The sequence below is a fragment of the Danio rerio genome, chromosome 7 (assembly GCF_052040795.2).
Source record: "Danio rerio strain M-AB ecotype USA chromosome 7, GRCz13ab, whole genome shotgun sequence".
NCBI lineage: Eukaryota > Metazoa > Chordata > Actinopteri > Cypriniformes > Danionidae > Danio > Danio rerio.
In genome coordinates, this window is record NC_141027.1 from 19,000,469 (window position 1) to 19,022,500 (window position 22,032).

The following is a 22,032-nucleotide window of genomic DNA, read 5'->3' on the forward strand; positions in this document are numbered from 1 at the left end:
AAGTACTGTAATTCATCCAAAAATTCAACATACAATGTATGTGCACCACTTTTTGATATTAAAACCTTAAATCTGGATGCTGCTCGCTCACATATGTGTTGTAAGGCATTTCTGAAGCATAGTCCACACTTCAAATTAGGTCACAAAACTGGATGTGTTAATAGCACATTTATCAACATACAAAGTAAACATTACTATATGCCTGAATAATAAGATATATAAATGTTGATTTGAATAGTTTATTAATCCTTCACTTTACTCATTCTGAATGTTATTAAAACACCAATTGCACTCCCTGATAAAAGTCTTGTTGTTGATCTCAGTTGTCAGAGCAACAAATAATAACTTGACTTCTTGTTGATCATTTGGAAAAATTGTAGATTTTTCAAATGAATCATCTGCTGAACTGTATCCCTATCATCACAAATCTTGCAGAAGACCTGTTGGAACCCACATGGACCCAAGATTATCACAGAAATCAAGTGTGATGAATGAAAAATCATGGTTTGTGGTTACATTTAGTATGGGAACATGCAAGAGATCTGCAGAGTGGATGGCAATATCATCAGCCTGAAGCATCAAGACATTTGTGCAGCCCGTTACATTACAAACCACAGGAGAGGGCAAATTATTTAGCAGGATAGAGCTCCTTCTCATACTTCAGCCTCCACTTCAAAGTTCCTAAAAGCAAAGAAAGTCGAGGTGCCACAGGATTGGCCAGCCCAGTCAACAGAAATGAACATTATTGAGCATGTCTGGGGTAAGATCGAGTAGGCATTGAAGATGAATTCACAGAATCTTGATGAACTCTAGGAGTCCTGCAGGAACGCTTCCTTTGCCACTCCAGATGGCTTTATTAATAAGTTATTTGAGTCATTGCAGAGATGTATGGATGCAGTCCTCCAAGCTCATGGGAGTCATACACAATATTAATTATTTTTCCACTGCAGCATGACTTTATATTCTATACTGTACATTATTTCTGTTAAGTGACAAGACTTTTGTCTTAGCAAAGTCGTACCTTACTGTCCTGATTAAAGAATTAATAATCAAGGCATGATCATATTTTATTTTGGTAAAATAAGCGTAATCTAGAGACCTTTGCCTTTTATATAAGCCACTTCTGATACCAAATGATCTACTAGAAGTCAAGTTACTGCAATACCTAATGTAGTATTGAAAAATTAAGTAACGAAGTATAAAAAAAACAATCATTAAGCACGTTATAAATGTGCTTTTAAGTCAAGAACACAGTATTTGTAGCTGTATTTATAAACTGTTTACAAATGTCTATTAATGTAGAGTTAATGCTTAATAAGTAAAGGGAATGGGACAACTGCATACATAATAAATTACATGAAATTAACCTGAAAATAAATGAAAGACACTTTGCAAATTATAAAATTATAATTTTAAGACCAGGCATGAACAAACTGTCTATACTAGATGTCGAATTGGACATTCTAGGTTGACTCATTTGTATTTACTGAATAAAAAAGCACCACCTAAATGTAGTTACTGCCAAGCTGCTCTTACCATAAAACTTTTTTTTTTTTTATAAGAAGAGTACTTTGATGGACATTTTTAAAAAGGAACCACCAGGAAGAATCTAAAATTATTTATCAAAAAATTTAATTGAAAATCATTTTTACCTTTGAATATATTTTTGTGTGTATTGTATTTATTTCTATCTTATATATACAGTTTAAGTCAGAATCATTAGCCCCTCTGAATTATTAGTATTATTGTGAATTATTCTGAATTACTATATCAGAGTAATTATTCTGAATTATTCTCTCCCAATTTCTGTTTAAAGGAGAGAAGATTTTTTAACACATTTCTAAACGTAATAGTTTTAATAACTCATTTCTAATAACTGGTTTATTTTATCTTTGCCATGGTGACAGTACAGAATATTTTACTAGATATTTTTCAAGATACTTCTATACAGCTTAAAGTGACTTAGGTTAACTAGGCAGGTTAGGGTAATTAGGCAAGTTATTGTATAACAATGGTTTGTTCTGTAGACTATCGTAACAAGTTTAGCTTAAAGAAGCTAATAATTTTGACCTTAAAATGGTTTACAAAATTAAAAACTGCTTTTATTCTAGCCGAAATAAAACAAATGAGACTTTTTCCAGAAGAAAAAAATATTTCCAGACTTACTCTAAAAATTTCCTTGCTCTGATTAACATAATTTGGGAAATATTTAAAAAAGAATAAAAAAATGCAAGGTGGGGTTAATAATTTTGACTTCAACTGTATGTCTTATTAACTTTTTATTGTAATATTGTAATACAAAATATTGTAAAAAAAAAATTTTTTATCATGTAATATTTTTATGTGTATCCATTTTGTCATGACATAGTCATAAGTTGCTGATGTGTAGTTTACCATGTGTAAATAAACAAATAAATAATAAAATAAATAAAATAAATGCTTAATGAGTAAGGATTTAGCTATTTGCTAATGCTTAATGAATGATGCATAGTGTGCAGTTATTATAAAGTATTACCAAAAATAAATCAAGTAATGCACTGTTCATGCTTGCTACGCATTTTATGTGAACCAGTCATGACAGTTTGGAACCGCCATCACAGATTTCCAGAACATCTCTGCACTGGTTTGATCTCATTCATTCTCTGTGTTTGCTATAATGTGCATTCTGTTCCAGGCCGTACCAGCATGGAGGAGACATGCTGGCTGCCATCAGAGACACACTGCTGCAGTTCTCCCGGAAAGACCAGGCCACCCCTGTGGCTCTGGCACTGCAGGCCTTACAGGAGCTCTGTAGAGCTGAGGTCAGTCTTCAGAGAGTCACACTGAACACATTCACATGCACACCAATCAGCTTATTGACAGGACATGTTTTTTTAGTGTACAGGCTAATCAATAAGGTAACACTGCATTAAACGTACGCATTCTCCTTTCATATTTTTGCCTTCAGGTAGTTGATATCTGCTCTACGTGGAAGGCTCTTTCTCCTAAGCTCCTCTCTGACACCAGACCGCTGGTCCTGAAGGCCACAGCTGAACTTCTGGCATTAGTACCAGATTTAAATGTCAAAACAGAGGAATATGAGGCACGAGACCATCACCGTACTTTCTCATTGCCATATATGTGTGGTATTTCTAGGTTCACATTTCATATACACTGCAGGACAAATGACTTCAAGCTTTATGTCCTTTTCCCCTACAGAAATTCGGAAGCGAGGCAGTGGGTGTTTTATGGGGCTACGCTCTTAGTCAGGTGAGTGCTGACATTTGCAAATGGTAATGAAGAGTAGGGATGGGCAGGACTGTTTACTAGTCATCCAACAATAGTTTCTAAAAGTCATTGTGCCGTTTTATGTGTCCGTGTATAGGTAGACATCTTTTAGTTGCTTCTCTGTGGAGGCTGTCTAATTGTGGTTATTTGATTGGTTCAAAAATAGTTTGGTTCAAATACAGTAAAAGGGGAAGAAATAACCTGTAATACAAAGATGCTGTTTTAGCAAGAAAACTTGTCTTTTGCTTTACCTTTTAAACTTCGAGATGTTTCTGCTGGAGGTTGATATGTAAATTTCATTTGTGCGGCATCACTTTACTAGTAACTCTAGTTACAAAACTTCACCATCAGTGACATGTATGTTTACACTCACTGGCCACTTTATTAGGTACCGGGTTGGACTCCCTTTTGCCTTAAGAACTCCCTTAATCCTTCGTTCTACCACATCCCAAAGGTGCTCTATTGGATTGAGATCTGGTGACTGTGGGGGCCATTTGGGTACAGCGAACTCATTGTCTTGTTCAAGAAACCAGTCTGTAAAGATTCATGCTTTATGGCATAAATATGCAATATCCTGCTGGAAGTAGCTGTGTTCATGAAAGGATAGACATGGTCAGCAACAATACCCAGGTAGGCTGTGGCGTTGACACGATGGTCAGCTGGTACTAATGTGCCCAAGAAAATATCTCTCACACCTTTACACCACCACCAGCCTGAACCGTTGATACATGGTGGGATAGATACATGCTTTCATGTTGTTGAAGCCAAATTCTGAACCTACCATCCAAATGTCGCAGCAGAAATTGAGACTCATCAGATCAGGTAACGTTTTTCCCTTCTTTTATTGTCCAATTTTTGTGAGCCTGTGCGAATTGTAGCCTCAGTTTCCTGTTCTTACCTGACAGCAATGGCACCTGGTGTGGTCTTTTGCTACTGTAGCCCATCCGCCTCAAGATTGGACATGTTGTGCATTCAGAGATGCTCTTTTGCATACCTCAGTTGTAACGAGTGCTTATTTGAGTTACTGTTGCCTTTTTATCTGCTTGAACCAGTCTGGCCAATTTCCTCTGACCTCTGGTATCGACAAGGCATTATACTGTAGTTTGACAAATACTGCGACCTACACACACATGCTACCAGTACTGATATACAGCTATATGGCAGTGCTGCTCATGTGATATTGGTTGTTTATATTATGTAAACACACATTTATGTCTCTCACACATTTATCTCTCTCATTCACACACATACATGTACACACACACACACAGACAGCACCAAGTTCTCTCTCATTTACACACATACACACACATATAGACAGCAACAATCAAGCTAAACACAGCATCAGGCTCTCTCATTCACACACATATATACACGCATGCTCGCTCAGGAGTCGGGAGCGATGTTGTTGCACCGCCCACTCTCGTGCAAATTACACCAGTAACCGACAACTCCCGCGCTTCATTCGGAAATTAATTCCCGCGCCACAAGAAATCTGGTCGGGTCCCGTGGGAAGGCAGACCTCTAGTTTGATGAACATGAAAGTGAAGTTGAACATCTATGGCCTGCACAGTCACCAGATCCAAACATTATTGAGCCACTTTGAGGTGTTTTGGAGGAGCGAGTCAGGAAATATTTTTCTCCACCAGCATCATGTATTCTGCAAGAAGGATGGCTCAAAATCCCTCTGGCCACTATGCAGAACTTGGTTTCTGTCATTGCCAAGATGAATTGATGCTGTATTGGCTGCAAAAGGAGGCCCTGCCATATTATTTGAATTATTGTAGTGTAAAACCAGCCATTTCAGTTTCATTATCCAACCCCTGTATAGACAAATCAAATGTTAACACACAAGTTCATATTTGGTTTCCCAAATATAAACAATATGTCATATATTTACACATGCATAACATGTATTTCAAAATATTGCAAAAATGATTATTTACCTATTTATTTTCAAACTGTTAGATTACCAAAATGTGCACATATATTCCATTATATTAATTATAATTGTATATAAAGTACATGTTCATAATTGGCCATATATTAGATTACTGTATTGGCCACAAAACAGACAATTAATAAATATAATCACAGTTATTTCATAGACAATTTATCATCAGCCTAATTTCATAATCCTGACAGCCCAATATCTACTATGCCTTTGCTAAAAAAAATATACAGTAATAAAATACAGTAATATTTAAAAAAAATTTCTTGCTTTATCAGGACTCAGTGGTTGCAAGCCAGGGTTTTAAAGCTCTTTCTGAATACCCTGAACCATCTAACACCATTCTGCACTTACCAGAGCAGGTGAGAACATCTACAGAATGTCCTCGCATTGTTTTTGTGTTTTATTTATTGTGTCTGTCTGTAATGGGGATCTTGCTTTCAGGCCAGGCCCATACCCAAGCAACCTGAAGTCGAAGATGAAGGGAAGCAAAATGAGGAGGAGAATGAGAAGGAGGAAGATATTTCAGTGCCAGGAGCATCATATGTGAAGCTTGTTTCTCTCACACCTTTATCTGTTTTACCAGGTATAAATAAAAGGATATATTGTGCATCCAGTAATAGCGCTTTACTTTTTCCACATTTTTAGCAGCTTAATTGGAGTTCATCTGTGGTATATTCAGTTGATTGGACATGATTTGAAAAGGCACACAACTGTGTATATAAGGTCCCAGGGTTGACAGTGCATGTCAAGTACAAACCAAGCATGAAGACAAAGGAATTGTCTGTAGACCTCAGAGACAGAATTGTGTTCAGGTACAAGGCTGGGGAAGGTTACAGAAACATTTCTGCTGCTCTAAAAGTTCCAATGAGCACAGTGCCTCCATCATCATCTGTAAGTGGAAGATGATTGGAACCACCAGGACTCTTCCAAGAGCTGGCCGGCCATCTAAGTTGAGTGATCGGGGGAGGGCCTTAGTCAGGGAGGTGATCAATAACCCGATGGTCACTCTGTCTGAGCTCCACTGTTCTTCTGTGGAGAGAGGAGAACCTTACAGAAGGACAACCATCTGTGCAGCAATCCACCAATCAGGCCTGTATGGTAGAGTGGCCAGACGGAAGCGACTCCTGAAACTAGATTCTCTGTACTTATGTAATTTTTCTGTTTTTTTTATTTTTAATAAATTTGCAACAATTAAAAAAATAAATCTTTTTTCACATTGTCATTATGGGGTATTGTGTGTAGAATTTTGAGGAAATTAATGAATTGAATCCATTTTGGAATAAGGCGGTAACATAAAAAATGTGGAAAAAGTGGAGCGCTACGAATACTTTCTGGATGCACTGTACACACCTTTTTAAATAAATATTAATAGGGCTTTTTACTTAATATTTACCCACCTGTCCAGATTATATAAGGGACACATTGACTGCTATCTGGTTAAATAACAAACCATCTGGGAGTGGAAAGAAATTAGGACAGATTTTGTGTATGACGATTTTACGTATCAAAGGCCCAATGTGTGATCCTTTCACACTTAATGCTATGCAATATTACCATATTTACATAATTTACCCATGTAATTTATTCTGAATAACTGAGCAAAATGAGACCCGAGGCTTGGAGTGTCCTAAAAGCACAACATGGAACATAAAATCTCTTTAATTAATGACACAGTATAGGCTTATCTTTTTTATCATAGGCTTCTGTTGCATTTATTTGAATGTTGATGTGATTTATAGTTTAACCTTTATCAAAAAGCTACTTAACTCATGAATTTTTTGGTGTAATGCAGCCCTGGAGATGTTCCTAACAGCTTTAGTGAGGCAGGAGATGAAGCAGATGCCTCGCGGTGTGTACCATTCTGCTCTGACTGGGGGGAATTTGCGATCTGACCAGGGAAAAACTGTATCTGGAATTCCTTCTTTCATGCTGAAAATGTATGAGAAGAACAAGCAGCCGGGTTTAAAGCCTGGGTTAGCAGGTATTTAACTTACTATTTTGTGTATTAAAAAAATTCCATTTGATTGGATTAAATAAACATTTTTAAATGGTTTCAGCTGGGCTTTTACTCTGTTATGACCTTCCCATTCAAACTGACAAAGATGGACGGCCAATCATTCGCTTCCTTGTCAGCAGAGGGCGGAGTTATCAACAAACGTTAGCAACCTTCATTCACGAGGTACCTCAAGATACAAATGAACTGAAAATATGTAATATTTATAATAATATTATCTTGTTATTTTAGGTTTTTTTAAGTCTTATGTTAGTAATTTATTAATGGTATTTATTACACAACATTTTGTTAATATTATTATATATTATATATGGAATTAATTATCAATAATATATATATATATATATATATTATTGATAATTAATTCCACAATTTAGAATTTGATTGATAGGCTGATTGAAATGTCAGCCGATGCTGATTATTCACCAGTATATCCGTACTAATACGTTTGCAAAAACTGATATTTTGATATTCTGTCTTTTAGATCTTCTCTTAAATTAATTAGCATTTATGAACCGATGCTGATTATTGGCTGATATATCGGTGAAGTTCTATTAAGAATGATATCAGCTGATACTGATAGCTTGGTGTTTCTTTATGCTTATAAATAAAAGTCAATTAATTTAACATTTTTTAAATTGACTGATTATTGGACAACATTCATTTATTCATTTTCTTTTCGAACCAGCGACCTTCTTGCTGTGAGGCAGTCGTGCTACCCACTGCACCACCATGACGCCAAAGGCTTAATTATACTTCATTCACTCATTTTCTTTTCAGCTTAGTCCCTTTATTAATCCGGAGTCGCCACAGCGGAATGAACCGCCAACTTATCCAGCTTGTTTTTACAAACATCCATACACACTCATTCACACTAATACACTATGGATAGTTCATTTCTTTGGACTTGTGGGGGATATCGTAACACCTGGAGGAAACCCACAAGAACATGGGGAGCACATGTAACTCCACACAGAAATGCCAACTGACCCAGCTGAGGCTCTAACCAGCGACCTTCTTGCTGTGAGGCGACAGCACTACCTACTGCGCCACCGCGTTATCCTTAATTATACTTACTATATTGTGATTTATACTATTATGTCATTATGATATTATATTTAAATATAATTTTTGCAAGCTTTGTGATTGGTCAGTTTAGTAGCGGCGACGAGGATGGGCGGCGCAGAGAGCCACGTTTTAGGCAATGTGTGTTTTAATTTCAGTTGTTCAGCGTTGGTGTTCAATAAATAATCACAGATAGTACACTGTGTTTACTTCAATTATTTTTAAATAAAATAATGTACCCTACATTCAAAAATCTCTCCATTGTATTATGTGACCATATTTACTGTAGAAAGCTTGTCAGTGAACTATGAGGGCAAAAAAATAAATGAATTTCATTAAATGTAATGGAGTTAAAATGTTCAATTAATCGAGATTTTGATTTTAGGACAAATCGCCAAGCTCTGGTTAAAATTAATCAAATTTTTGTTTCAATATAGTTAACAAAGAAATATTTCCTCCATCTGTAAAAGCATTATCTCCATTGTACAGGAAAATAACATTTGAATTGGCATCATTCACTTACTGTACTGTACTGTTACATCTCTAGCTTGGATATGTTTGTTTTGTCTTATTTTCATTGTCTGATTAAAAATAAGTACTTATATTATCTTATCTTATTAATCATTTATCACTTTCTTTCAATCTTTTGCTGATTTCCCTGTCAGGTGAACATCCAGCCATCTGAGTGGCATCGCTCTCTGCTCTTACCTCAGGCCTGGCGGGGTTTTATGATTCGGGCTTTCCATGCACTTCTCCAGGTGATTCTTTGTGATTTTTAAGCTTTCATTATGGATGTTTGGAGTAAGAGTAATTAAGTAAAAAAGTAAATTGGAGTAAAAGCAGAGTAATCACGAGATTAAATTAGATGCCATTATTGTCCAGGGTCGAAAGGCAGAGCTGGAGATGCTACAGAAGCAGGGTAAAGAGAGTCCAGAGGAGTTGCAGTACCAACAGCACTATGCCTGGCTCTGGTAGGATGCACACATCTACACTGCAAACTGACCGGCATTGTTTGTTGAGGTTATATTAGGTTTACTGTACGTTGTGATGAAACAAAAGTACCATGAGGATTTTAGTTTATATTGGGGTCTAGAACAAACTGTAGATTTGGGAGTTGGTTTTTTCCATTAATTAACTGGAAGAAGTTAATCATCTGAATGTGATCTCATGGTCAATGTTAAAAAAGGCGGCAGCTGGAAAACAAGTGTGGGTGAATTGTTCAAAGTATGCCTTGATATTCTTTAAAGTTCTTTTGAGTCCAAATGCACTATTGCTGTTTTAAGTATATAATATAGTGATGAATAGTGAGAAAAGGACTGTCTTTATTCTTTTAATGATTTATGGGTATGTGTTTGGGCATAATGTGCATTAAACCAATCAGAGTCTTATCTAACATTACCTTTGTGAGCAAGTTATGGTTGCATGGGAGAAGGTAGTGTTATTTATTTATTTATTTATGTGGACAATAGTAATCTTTATTTTTTATCCTGTAATACTTTTGAGATATTTCTGTGCTACTGCGCACCCCTGTGTGTGTAATAAGCAATGTGTACACACGTTTCCTGCTTAGATGTGAATATCACTTTCACACTGAGCTGATGCTTGATAAGGTAAATGCGTTTTTGGCATGCTGTTTTGGGAGAGAGCCCTGAGCTCAGAGGATTCTCAAGCCTGGAGCTCCTTCCTGTTTAGTCAGGGAAGAAGAGTGTCTGGGCTCAGGAAGGTCTTAAGTACCCCCTGATATTTAGCTTGGAAAAAGGGGGAAGAAGTCAGGGTGGATTTAATTTTTGATATATAATCCTAAATTTTTCTTGCATGTAAGACTGCATGATCATGGCTCTCATGTCACACTCTAAGATCTCAACTGTCATAATGTCGGAATGAATGACATTAAAGACGCGTCAACATCGGAAGAAAACTCTCCTGGGGTTTGACGTCATTCATCCACTTTCACCATCCCACTTTCTTTAATAAATTCTAAAAGCAAACAAAAACAATCAGTCAACACTGCAGCCAGGATTCTGACCAGAACCAGAAAATTAGAGTACATCACACCTCAGGTCTTTACACTGGCTCCCAGTTACATTCAGAATAGAGGTTAAAGTATTATTACTGGTCTATAAATCACTAAATGGCCTAGGACCTCAATACATTACAGATATGCTCACTGAATACAAACCTAACAGATCACTCAGATCCTTAGGATCATATAAACTAGAAAATCCAAGAGATTAGTCAAACAAGGGTGAATCAGCCTTCAGCTACTGCGCCCCCTACTGCTGGAATCAGCTTCCAGAAATGATCAGATGTGCTCCAACATTAGGCACATTCAAATTAAGACTGAAAACACATCTGTTTAGCTGTGCATTTACTGAATGAGCACTTTGCTGCATCCGATAGATCATATTTATATGTCTTTCTTTTCTTCTTCTTTTTTTATAACCTGTTTTAACACATTTTTATCTTAATCATTTTTATTATTTGTTTTTATTTTTCTTACACTTGCCTCTTTTATTCATGTTTATGTGAAGGACTTTGAATTGCCCCTGTGTATGAAATGTGCTATATAAATAAACGTGCCTTGCCTAATTTCCTTTAAATAAAAAAGTAAAAAAACGTGTGTAACTTTTTAAAATTGAAGCACAAACCTAGTAGGTTATTTGACCATGGTATGAAACTTTCATAGTGTTAAGAAACAAACATAAAAGGCACTTTGCACATGTATACTATATTCCGTTATAACTAAAGATGTAAACATTACCTGACTACATACATCAATTCTCACTGAATACTTCAAACAAACTTCTCAGACCCCATTGCTGACCATAAACAACTTCTAACAATCTCCCCATATGAATTACTTTCATACTTTTCAGCACACACACAAAAAAAACCCTTAGCACTTTCCAGAAACTGTCAAGATGAATGGCGGAGCGTAATGAAAGCCTCTAAAGAGTCAACTGTAATTGGAGCTTGCACCATAGGGAGGAATGTGAAGGTATTATTTTATACATCTCGCTCGTGTCAAACCATCCGGAGCTGCCAAACCGTGATTGCTCTGGCCTTTTCAGACGCATTGAAAGGCCTATGAATGGAGACTGACATTTCAAAGTCACATACAAACGCTTACACATCACCATTATACAAATTCATATAATCTCGCCATGCAAATCTGTTGGCATGTATAGGCGGCTATTGTTCGCACAAGGCTCTCTATAATATGCCCTATCGCATAACCACGCACGCAGTCTGGCAGAAATCATAACTCAGCCCGCTGGACGCCATTTTGACAGCCTGTCGACCAATGAGTGAGTGATGGTAAAACATGTTCAGATGGCAGCCAGAAGCTTCATTCCCCACGGCTTCACCAATTCTGGTTTTGTTCTGCTGTCTTTGTGTAATACAGTTATTGCTCTCCTGGGATCTCAGGGTCACGTGCCCTGAAGCATGCTGGGAGAACTTTAAGGCAGATGTCAGGAAAAGTTGGTTTAAGCCGAGGTGGATTTGTGGGGGTTTTGTCATATGAGGAACTTGTGGATATATTTAACTGTTTTTTCAGTTGTTGTTGTACTGAAAAACTTTCATACTTAGTGTTTGTCTCATTTCTAGTCCAAATATGTAAAAAATCTTAAATTAAGGAGAATTTTGTAGACAAGTTAAAAAATCTCATATTGTTTTGCAGATTGGTTCCATACTTTTAAGGAAAACTCACTTAATTTTGATTTAATATTTCTCAAAACAAGGCAATATCTTCTTGCTCGTCTAAAAATGATTCTTGATTTAAGATTCTTTTTAGATATTTGGACTGGAAATAAGACAAAATTGAAAAAAATAATATTTTTTTTTGGCAGTGTGCTGTTGTGGAAATTGTAAAAGTATAAAAGTCTGAGAGCACTGATGAAAAAGTTCACATTTTGCATTTCTGCAATTTAATTAAGATGCTTATTTATTTATTCGTTTATTTCTGAATTTATTTAAACAATACACCCCATTTTGAATATTATTTAGCAATTTCCAGTGAATATAGGCAATGATTTTTGGTGGATTTAAACAAAACAGATTTATTAAACATATATATTTAATAAAATAATATTTTAGTCACCGTATATATATAAAAATTGAAAGATAAAACAAATATATTTAAGCAAAATTTTGCAACAAAAAAAAATTACAACCTTCAAAAATTCAACAAAATTTTTTTTTGTTTTTTTGTTTTTTTTTTTGCTTCTCTTGATTTTTCCTCTTTTTTTGAATTGTGTTATTTATTTTTTTCTAATATGTAAATGTGGCTGTACTAGTCTTTGGACCATTATTGTAAATTATTTTGTTAGATTAGCTCCAGATGTGGCTTCAGTACTGACTAATCTAATGTATATGCACAAATATAACCCAGCTAGGAAAAAAAAAAAAAAATAAAATAATATATATATATATATATATATATATATATATATATATATATATATATATATATATATATATATATATATATATATATATATATATATAAGTCTTATTTGATTTTTAAATTTTTTTTATTTAATTAATTATTTATTTAATTTTGCTAGAATAAAAGCAGTTTTAAATTTTTTTTTAAGATTTTAAGGTCAAAATTATTAGCCCCTTTAAGCTATATTTTTTTCTGACCAAAAAAAAACAGAAACAGTGTCTACAGAACAAGCCATTTTTATACAATGATCTGCTTAATTAACCTAGTTAAGTCTTTAAAGGTCACTTTAAGTTGAATACTGCTATCATGAAAAATATCTAGTAAAATATTATGCCCTGTCATCATGGCAAAAACAAAAGAAATAAAAAGAAAATAAATAATTAAAATTATTATGTTTAAAAATGTGTTGAAAAAAAATCTCCTGTCCATTCAACAGAAATTGGGGAAAACATTTACAGAGGGGCTTATAATTCAGGGTGGCTAATAATTTTAACTTCAACTGTAACACGTTGCATTAAACACAAAATGTTAAAGCAGAAAAAATGAATGATGTTATCTGATCGTCTGTTTCATTTGTATTGTACCTTTTTATATATATAATTTGTTTCAGTGAAATTCTAAACATCAGCCATTTTTAAACGGCACCAAGAATTACTGCAGAATTTTAGAATTTTGTGCATTTAATGCCATAAAGTGGCTTCGCTTGAAACATTGTGAAATCTTCCTGCCTTTGCATGTTTAAAGTGGACGAATCCCAGATTTTCAATGTGGTCTGAGACTTTTGGGACCCGCTGTACTGCGAGCACTACCTGAGCTCTTAAATCATGGCCTGAGGAGATGAAAGCTCTTCTTGTCAGTCTGTGGAGCTCTTTAAATCATCTCTCTTTCTCTCTTCCTCTTTCCTCAGGGTCAGAGACCGGCTCACTGATGTGGTCAAATCTGCTGCCAAGTTAGTCACTTAAGCTGCTCCTATTCTTTTGTGCTTTTTCCCCCCACAGGCTCCTTGTTTTTTCTTTTCAAAGCTCAACTATTGATTTTTGTTTGTTGGAAATGGTTTATTATTAAACAGAGTGCTTCATATTCACAATCTGTATTTGCCGTAGTCTCTTAGGAAAGCATTTTCAGTGCTTTATTGATCAAATGTAAGCTCATAATTGTTCACAAACAAACTTTCCAAGCCCATTTTCTGCATCAATGATAGAAGTCATTCAGTATTGCTTCTGTAGTTCTGTTAGAAAAAAATCTATAAAAATGTTTGTTTGTTTCCATTTTCATTGACAGAGACAGTCCAGTTGTTCAGGGTAACTCTATCCTGGCATTAAGTGGCCTTGCTGTCGTTTTAACCAGATACGAAAGCAACCTTCCCGCACAGTCTGAAAGCGGACCTGAGGTGCACCTTTCAATTGTATTCTTATTTCATTGAGTTTTCACCTTTTAAAAATGTAACAAAAAGTCAATAAAACTCTCCTTCTTTTCTGTTGGTAGGCTGGTCCAGACATCTTTCCCACAGTTCATTGGCTGTCGATGGTGATTGACACTCTGCTCAGCATTGTTAGCAGTAACAGTAACCCTAAAGCACAAGTCTTCCCGTGGTTCGTTCATGTGAGTCGCAACCTCTAGCTTTTCTACATTGTTTGTTTAAGAATTTTGGTCAGTTTCTGCAGTTTTTTCAATCGTTAACAAGCATCGCACAATACTGAAGGCACAAGTTTAAAACCGTTCACACAATCAGCCAAGACAGGAGTCTATCCGTAGCGAATTGTAATTCATTTTTCGTTGCTTTCACAGTAAATGCATGCAATAAACTTTAGTTTTCAAAATTCTCAAACACTTTTGTCATTCATACTGTACAGGTGTCGAAAAGCGGTACATTTTCAGCACATTTTTCACATGCTAGTAAACTCATTTAAAAACTGTAACCAAAGTATTACTAAAAATGACAAATAATACCAAGTTGGTCGCAATTTTAGCTGAAAGCCTACTTAGGATTCCTGTTTCAGTGTCATTACTTCTTTTTTGTGTGTGTTTTTTTTGTAAAAAGGCATAGCTTAGAACTCATTTTGTTAGGAAGTATGGAGTTGCTAAGGTTTTCCCTGCACGCTTGCGGTTTTTAAGAAACTTAGTGCGTCAATTCTATCAATGTTATCATTCAAAAAGGTAATTATTCACACTCATCAAATAATTGTTATCAAATGGTCAATTTTCAATTGTCATCAAATAATTTTTTCTTTTTACATTCTTAGGGTGATTTAAAGATTCAAAACTTCGGAACAATGCCTTCCTCAGTGTGTTAGGAAATATGGATCAAAGAATAGCTTAAATGTGTACATGTACATCTTTTATGTATGTTCGCAATTGTATGTATGTATTTACTTGTCTATGTAAAAAAACTGCTCACCTCGCTCAGACTTGTAATGGCATCTTTATACAGTACTGTGTAAAAGTTTTAGGCCAACATTAAATCTGTTGTTTTATTAATGGTTTAATGGAAATATGTGACACTTTACCAGAAAACCAGTCATAACTGTAAAAAAAAAAAAAAAATTGATATTTATACTGGGTGAATTAATTAACTTTCAGTTTATGTATGTTTTTTTAGGATAGGAGTTAGGTTAGGTTCGAATTAGGTTTGAATTATTTTGGTTTAATTATTTAAGACATTAGAAAGACAATATTGGAGAGAAGCTGTTTGTCCTGGTTTAAGCAGCATTTCTGCTTGTGTTGATAGCAATATTTCAATATGAATGTGAGCGTTGAAAAGAACAGATTGATTAGATTTTAATCCATAATGCCATTCCTTCTGAAAAGAACTTGAGTTTTAATAGCTTTTAATAGTTTCAGCATGATATGATGTTCTATGAAATCCTTTTTGAAGCAAGAAAACAGCTGATGAAATACAGACAGTCATGAAATGGCCTCCACAGGGTCCAGACCTGAATATTATATGAGATCATCTGGGCAAAAAAGAAAGATATGACACTCTGAATCTTAAGAAGAACTTTGGGAAGTGCTGAAAAGCCTAATATTACATAGTACATCATTAAAAATAATGTTAGGACAGTTTGAACAAAACTGTTCAAGCTGTGCTTGGTGCCAGGGGAAGTCTCATTAAACATAGATTTTTGCTTAAGAGGAAATGCTGTGCTGTTTTTGTAGTTGTTTTGTACATATTTCCTGTTTTTTTCTGTTTGTTTTTAATAAAGAGACTGATTGATTATATATTGTGCAAAAGTTTTAGACTAACAAAGCTGGTATAGTGCTTTTGCACAGTGCTGTATATTACTGCTCTCTGGTGATGTGAAGTGCTTCTTTTTGCAATGGATAAAAGCATCTGCTAAATTAATAGATGTTCATGTTATTACCAATGTATACTATTTTTACGTTACATTATGTGTTTTCAGCGCTCATACTCTGGTGAGAATACAGCGAGTGTGATCGCGCGCTCCTGTGCTGCTTTGGGTCTGGCGCTGCTGGTGCCCGTTCTGGTGACATGGCGCAGGGATAGCATTCCCTCTATTCTGGGCACGTTAGAGGCAGGTCTGCCGGGTTCAGCCACCGCAGACGAGTCTCAGGCACTACAGTTTCACAGCGGCCTCGCTCTCGGCATGTTTCTAGCATGGCTGCTTGATGAGAGAGTCAGGTGTGTGTTGATGGCCTGTCCATAAAGCAGCAGATGTGTTATATAAATTAATGGTTTAATAGCTGTGTCATGCTTGATGAATTCCTTACCTTTTTTTGTTTATTTATTGCAGTGATATATCTGGGCAGTCAGTGGCAGAGCTGCTCATGAAACATCTGGAACGACTGGAAGTCTGTTGCTTCGATCCTAATCTGGAGTACAAGTTAGTTTGCAAGTTTTGTAACTACAGCTTAAGGCTGATTTATACTTCTGCGTCAAGCGTACGCTACGCCTCTGACGCATAGCCTTACGCCGTGGACGTTGGCGTCGCTGACGTGCACCTCCCAAAAAATGTAACTACACGTCCCAACGACGCGTATCGCAAGCTCTGTGATTGGTTGGCTTGGTAGCGCTGACAAGTCTGGGCTGGACCGAGAGCCGTGCGAGCAGCGCGAGCCCAACGGAGCGAATGTTTACAAGTGTGGAATCCTGTGAAGGAGCTCCTGATGGAAAGTTTTGTTTTGTGTTTAGCTCATAGTTAAAGTTGTTGTACGTCCGCCGGTTCCTGCCTCAAAATGAGCGAGTTTGAGCCACTTGTACATCCCGGAAGTGTTCAGAAAGAACAAAACACAGGCGAAGAAACTCGACACAGAGGAACATTTACACCTGCAGACCAACAGAGACAGCGTGCAGAAGTATAAATGCATATCTATGCGCGTCACATGCGCAGTGGGTTACGCCGGTCACTTGACGCAGAAGTATAAACCAGGCTTTAGTTTGGCATAGCTAGGTTTTAGCTACACAAGTATTGATTGTAGATTTTAGGGTTGTTGTTTTATTGCGTGTGTAGTAATTAGTGTTGGGTAAGTTACTTAAAAGTAATTAATTGCTAAATACATAATTAAAATTGTATTTAATTTAATTTTCATTCATTTCTTTTTTATTAAATAGATTTTATATTATTATGTCTGCAATATCTAAATTACTCAGTAAGTATTTCAATTACCCAATATTATTTAAAATATTTCACTTAAAGAATTATAAATACATGTACTAAAACAAAACACTAAAAAATGAAACCATATTTCATACGCACAATATTTTGTCATTAATTTCTTACTCAATTCATTGTTTCTTAAGCATGTTTAATCATCTTGATAAACTTAACCTTCTTTAGCTGAAAGATAGAATTAATCTCCTAAATATATTTTTGTTTTGCTGCTCTGCTTTTCTGAATTAATTAATCCATAACTGTTGAATTTATTTACAGTATTTATGACAAGTACATTGAAAATAGTCCCACAAAAGTACTGTAACTTCTAACTTTGTAACTGATTATACCCAACGGCCGTAATAGCCAGTTAAGAGTTTAACTGACATGTAAAGCAACTAACAAACAATCGTTTTTTGTTTTTTTTTGTAATTTAAGCACATTTAATTTGAATTAAACTGAAAATATTAACACAATCTTCAGTTGTAATATAAAAAATTTACTGTTTATATTATATTTACTATGAATACATTTTGATTTGAATACAATTGTTAGTTTGTGAATTAGAAAAACTATCATTTCAATCTGATCATTTTTCGTGAATATTTTCATATCAGAATTTTTTGCATCATTACTCCAGTCCTCCTTCAAAAGCTATTTTACTATGATTTTTTAAAAAGAAAAACTGCTATTTTATATTATAAAGTATTTCATAAAAACACTTTAATGTATTATTTACTTTAACACATTTTTAATCAAATACACACAGTCTTAGTGAGCAGAAGAGACTTATTTCTAATCATAAATGTTCATTTTAGCTCATATTTTTACCGTATGTACCTTGTATATATCCTCTTCACTCGCCCTGTGCATTGAAACCCTCTTGAGTTTATGCTCTCTTTCTCTCCCAGTGCTGGTTGTGTGTTGGGTGTTGGTCTGGTCTTGAGTTCACTCAGTAGCAGTAGTCAGTGTGAACGGGACCGTGTTCATGTTTCTCACACACTGGACAGACTTCTCCAGAGTCTGCAGGACAGCAGCAACAATAGCCGCATGATGCAGGAGGTAAAGCCCATTTGAGCTTTTTTTTCTGTAAAAATGGCCTTGTATTGTGTCCCCGCTTTGTATCCTGTTCATTTACTCTGAATTTCTCAAACTGGGCATCACAGGGGATCTGCAGGGCTTTAGAAAGTTGGTGTAAAGATACAAATGAAATGTGATCAAGGACCACAAAATCAGCCATACGAGTCAATTTTTTTAAAATTGCGATTTATGTTATTGAATTAATAAGCTTTCTATTAATGAATGGTTTATTGGGACAGGACCATCTGAGAGTGCAAAAAAACATCTAAATGCTGAGAAAATCTGCATTAAAGTTAAATGCTTGGCAATGCACAATACTAATAAAAAATGTACCAAGTGAAATTTACACAATATCCTTATGGAGCTTGATTTTTTTTACTTAATATTCTAATGATTTTTGGCATCAAATAAAAATCATCAAATAAAGATCATTTTGATTTATAATGTATTTTTTTCCCCTACTTCTAAAGAAATATACATGTCCTGCGTTAGGATAGTTTTGTTGTCTAATATTTAACAAAATATTTATATTTTTACAAAAGCCTCCATCTAAATTCATCCATTTCTTGTGTCTATTTTTGTGTGTATGTCAGGTTGTGGCCTATTCTGTGGCATGTGTGGGAGTTTCAGCATTTAGTGCAGGCATTATTGAGGCCAGTAAAGCAGAGGAAAGCATGAACACTCTTCGCGCCCTGACCGAGGAAAGTCAACAGGTGAGAGAGACCTCGAACTGACTGTTTCACAACCAGTATCATACGCTAAGATAAAATACTTTAGGATTTGACCTCTAGGTCAATTAGTTTGATCTTTCAACTAATGCCTTGTACATACACACACTTGCAGTCTTGGTCACTTGAGAGTGCTTGCATTCAGCAGAAAGTTTATATAAAGGTTATGGTATTTGATTAAGATTTGAGGGCATTTTTGATGTTCTGATAGCGAATCCTATGAATCACTTTCTATCCTGCATCGGAATTTCACAATTCATCAGTGGTGTCATGTGATGTCTTGAGAATGAAATAAATGGTGATTTTTTTTTTTTCATGGAAAACTTTTCTATACAAGTTAACTAATCACTGCAATGATATATACTGTAATATATTTTATTTCATAATTGCACTTCATATGCAAATAATTTGAAACAGCTTTTTATTACATAATTTAAGATGCATAAATGACTTCATGTCTATTTTTACTGTAAATAAAAGTTTTAAATAAAAAATAAAAATGTAAATAAAAGAAATTCTAAAGGTTTTAAGTAAGAGAACATATAGAGCAGGGGTTCTCAATCTTGGTCCATTGGTCCATTGCCCTGAGGATTTTAGCTTCAACCCCAATCAGACACACCTGAACTAGCTAATTAAGCTCTTTCTTGGCCTTTTAGAAACATCCTTGCAGGTGTGTTGAGGCAAGCTGAAGCTAAAATCTGCAGGACACCAGCCCTCCAGGACCGAGTTTGAGATCCCCTGAAATAGAGAATAATGTTGATGTATTTTAGAGGGTTTATTTTTAATTTTCTTCATGAGATATGCATTTTATTATTCAAAATATGTCATTTTTTTCAATTTGCATATTACTTAAGGTTAGGCACAGTTTATAGCAGTCATGGAAGCACATAAAACATTTTACATCACAATTTCCCTCATTTTACATCTCAATTGCCCCAATTTTACATCTCAGTTTCCCTCATTTTACATCTCAATTTCCCTCATTTTACATCTCAATTACCCTCATTTTAAATCTGTTTCCCTCATTTTATATCTCAATTTCCCTCATTTTACATCTCAATTACCCTCATTTTAAATCTCAGTTTCCCTCATTTTACATCTAAATGTCCCTCATTTTACATCTCAATTGCCCTCTTTTTACATCTCAGTTTCCCTCATTTTACATCTCAATTTCCCTCATTTTACATCTTAATTGCCCTCATTTTACATCTCAGTTTTTCTCATTTTACATCTAATTTTCCCTCATTTTACATCTCAATTTCCCATATTTTACATCTCAATTTCCCCTTATTTTACATCTCAATTTCCCCTTATTTTACATCTCAATTGCCCTCATTTTACATCTCAATTGCCCTTTTTTACATCTTAGAGTTTTTGTCATCTACTGTACCTTTAGATACATTTGGGTATGGTTTTTCACTCCCTTTGACTTTGGATTCACGTTTTTACACTCGCTAAGTGTGTTCTAATGGAAAATAAATTATGCACACTCAAAATCTTCACAACCACTTGAAAAACTTGAGCCAAAACACAGGAAATACGTGGAGAAAGTAGTTTTGAATGTAGTGTGAGTATTTGTACCAGGCTCAGAGTAAGACTACGCGTGTTTTTGTGTTTGACTAATTCAAATCTGAACATTGCAGTAATGCTCTATGTGCTTGCTTTGCTAGACACCAGGCTTTGCTCTGGCGTTGGGTCAGACAGTGTTTGGACTGTCTTCTTTTGGGCACGGTAAAGCTGTGGACATTCAGCCTCGTCTGCTCGCTGCTTGGACCAAGATCCTGTTGGCTGAGGTGATTTTCTAGTTTTTAATTTTCAAAATGTGTTGCTTCGTCACCATGTTTTATGCAAACGTTATGCATATGCACACTGCTAATCATAATTATATGTTGGGCAACCTGTTTACATGCTTTTAAGCTGCTTTGGGTAAAAATGCTGGTCATATTCTACAACACTTTTAATTAACACGAACAAACAACGAACAACACAGTTATAACAGTATTTATTCATCTTAATGTGTGTACTTTTTAACCTTTTTTAAAAATAACACATTAGTAAATGTTAAATAGCCCCCCTGTTTATTTTTTTCCCAATTTCTGTTTAACGGAGATAAGATTTTTTCAACACTTTTCTAAACATAATAGTTTTAATAACTCATTTCTAATAATTGATTTATTTTATCTTTGCCATGATGACAGTAAATAATATTTGACTAGATATTTTTCAAGACACTTCTATAAAGCTTAAAGTGATATTTAAAGGCTTAACTAGGTTAATTAGGTTAACTAGGCAGGTTAGGGTAATTAGGCAAGTCATTGTATGACGATGGTTTGTTCTGTAGACTACCGAAAAAAATATAGCTTAAAGGGGCTAAAAATTTTGACATTAAAATGTTTTTTTTTTTTAATTAAAAACTGCTTTTATTTTAGCAGACATCAATCAAATAAGACTTTCTCCAGAAGAAAAAAATATTATCAGACATACTGTGAAAATGTCCTTGCTCTGTTAAACATCATTTGGAAAATATTTAAAAAAAGATTTTGAAAAATTCAAAGGGGGGCTAATAATTCTGACTTCAACTGTATCTTTGCATGTTTCACTGTAGTTTCAGTTTATTTTAAATCAGTGGCCTATTTTACATTATTTCACAATGAAATTATAAAATGTTATATACATTTAAGCAACATAAGTTTTTCCACAGCAAAGCAGTTTTTACTCTGTTTCCAAACAGTATGTTAAAAACTAATGTAATGTGAAACGGAGCACTGTTTAATTTGAATTAATCTTTATTTACATTTTTTCTTCTAATATAAAACTGTTTTCAAATTTACTTTCAAATATAAAACTCGGATGAAAATCATTTA

The 22,032-nt window shown here is 34.9% G+C and overlaps 1 protein-coding gene across 2 annotated transcripts in view; it reads left to right on the top strand.

Annotated features, from left to right (window-relative positions):
- focad (focadhesin) overlaps window positions 1-22,032 on the top strand; it is a 101,613-nt gene that overhangs the window by 59,904 nt on the left and 19,677 nt on the right. For both annotated transcript variants that reach the window (NM_001423838.2, XM_087258572.1), the window contains 17 exon segments: window positions 2,675-2,801; window positions 2,948-3,082; window positions 3,199-3,249; window positions 5,497-5,580; window positions 5,663-5,804; window positions 7,014-7,202; window positions 7,279-7,400; window positions 8,966-9,058; window positions 9,183-9,271; window positions 13,658-13,699; window positions 14,032-14,140; window positions 14,236-14,352; window positions 16,152-16,390; window positions 16,503-16,592; window positions 18,272-18,422; window positions 19,034-19,153; window positions 20,839-20,961. In NM_001423838.2, coding sequence (NP_001410767.2) covers window positions 2,675-2,801; window positions 2,948-3,082; window positions 3,199-3,249; window positions 5,497-5,580; window positions 5,663-5,804; window positions 7,014-7,202; window positions 7,279-7,400; window positions 8,966-9,058; window positions 9,183-9,271; window positions 13,658-13,699; window positions 14,032-14,140; window positions 14,236-14,352; window positions 16,152-16,390; window positions 16,503-16,592; window positions 18,272-18,422; window positions 19,034-19,153; window positions 20,839-20,961 — 2,023 coding nt within the window.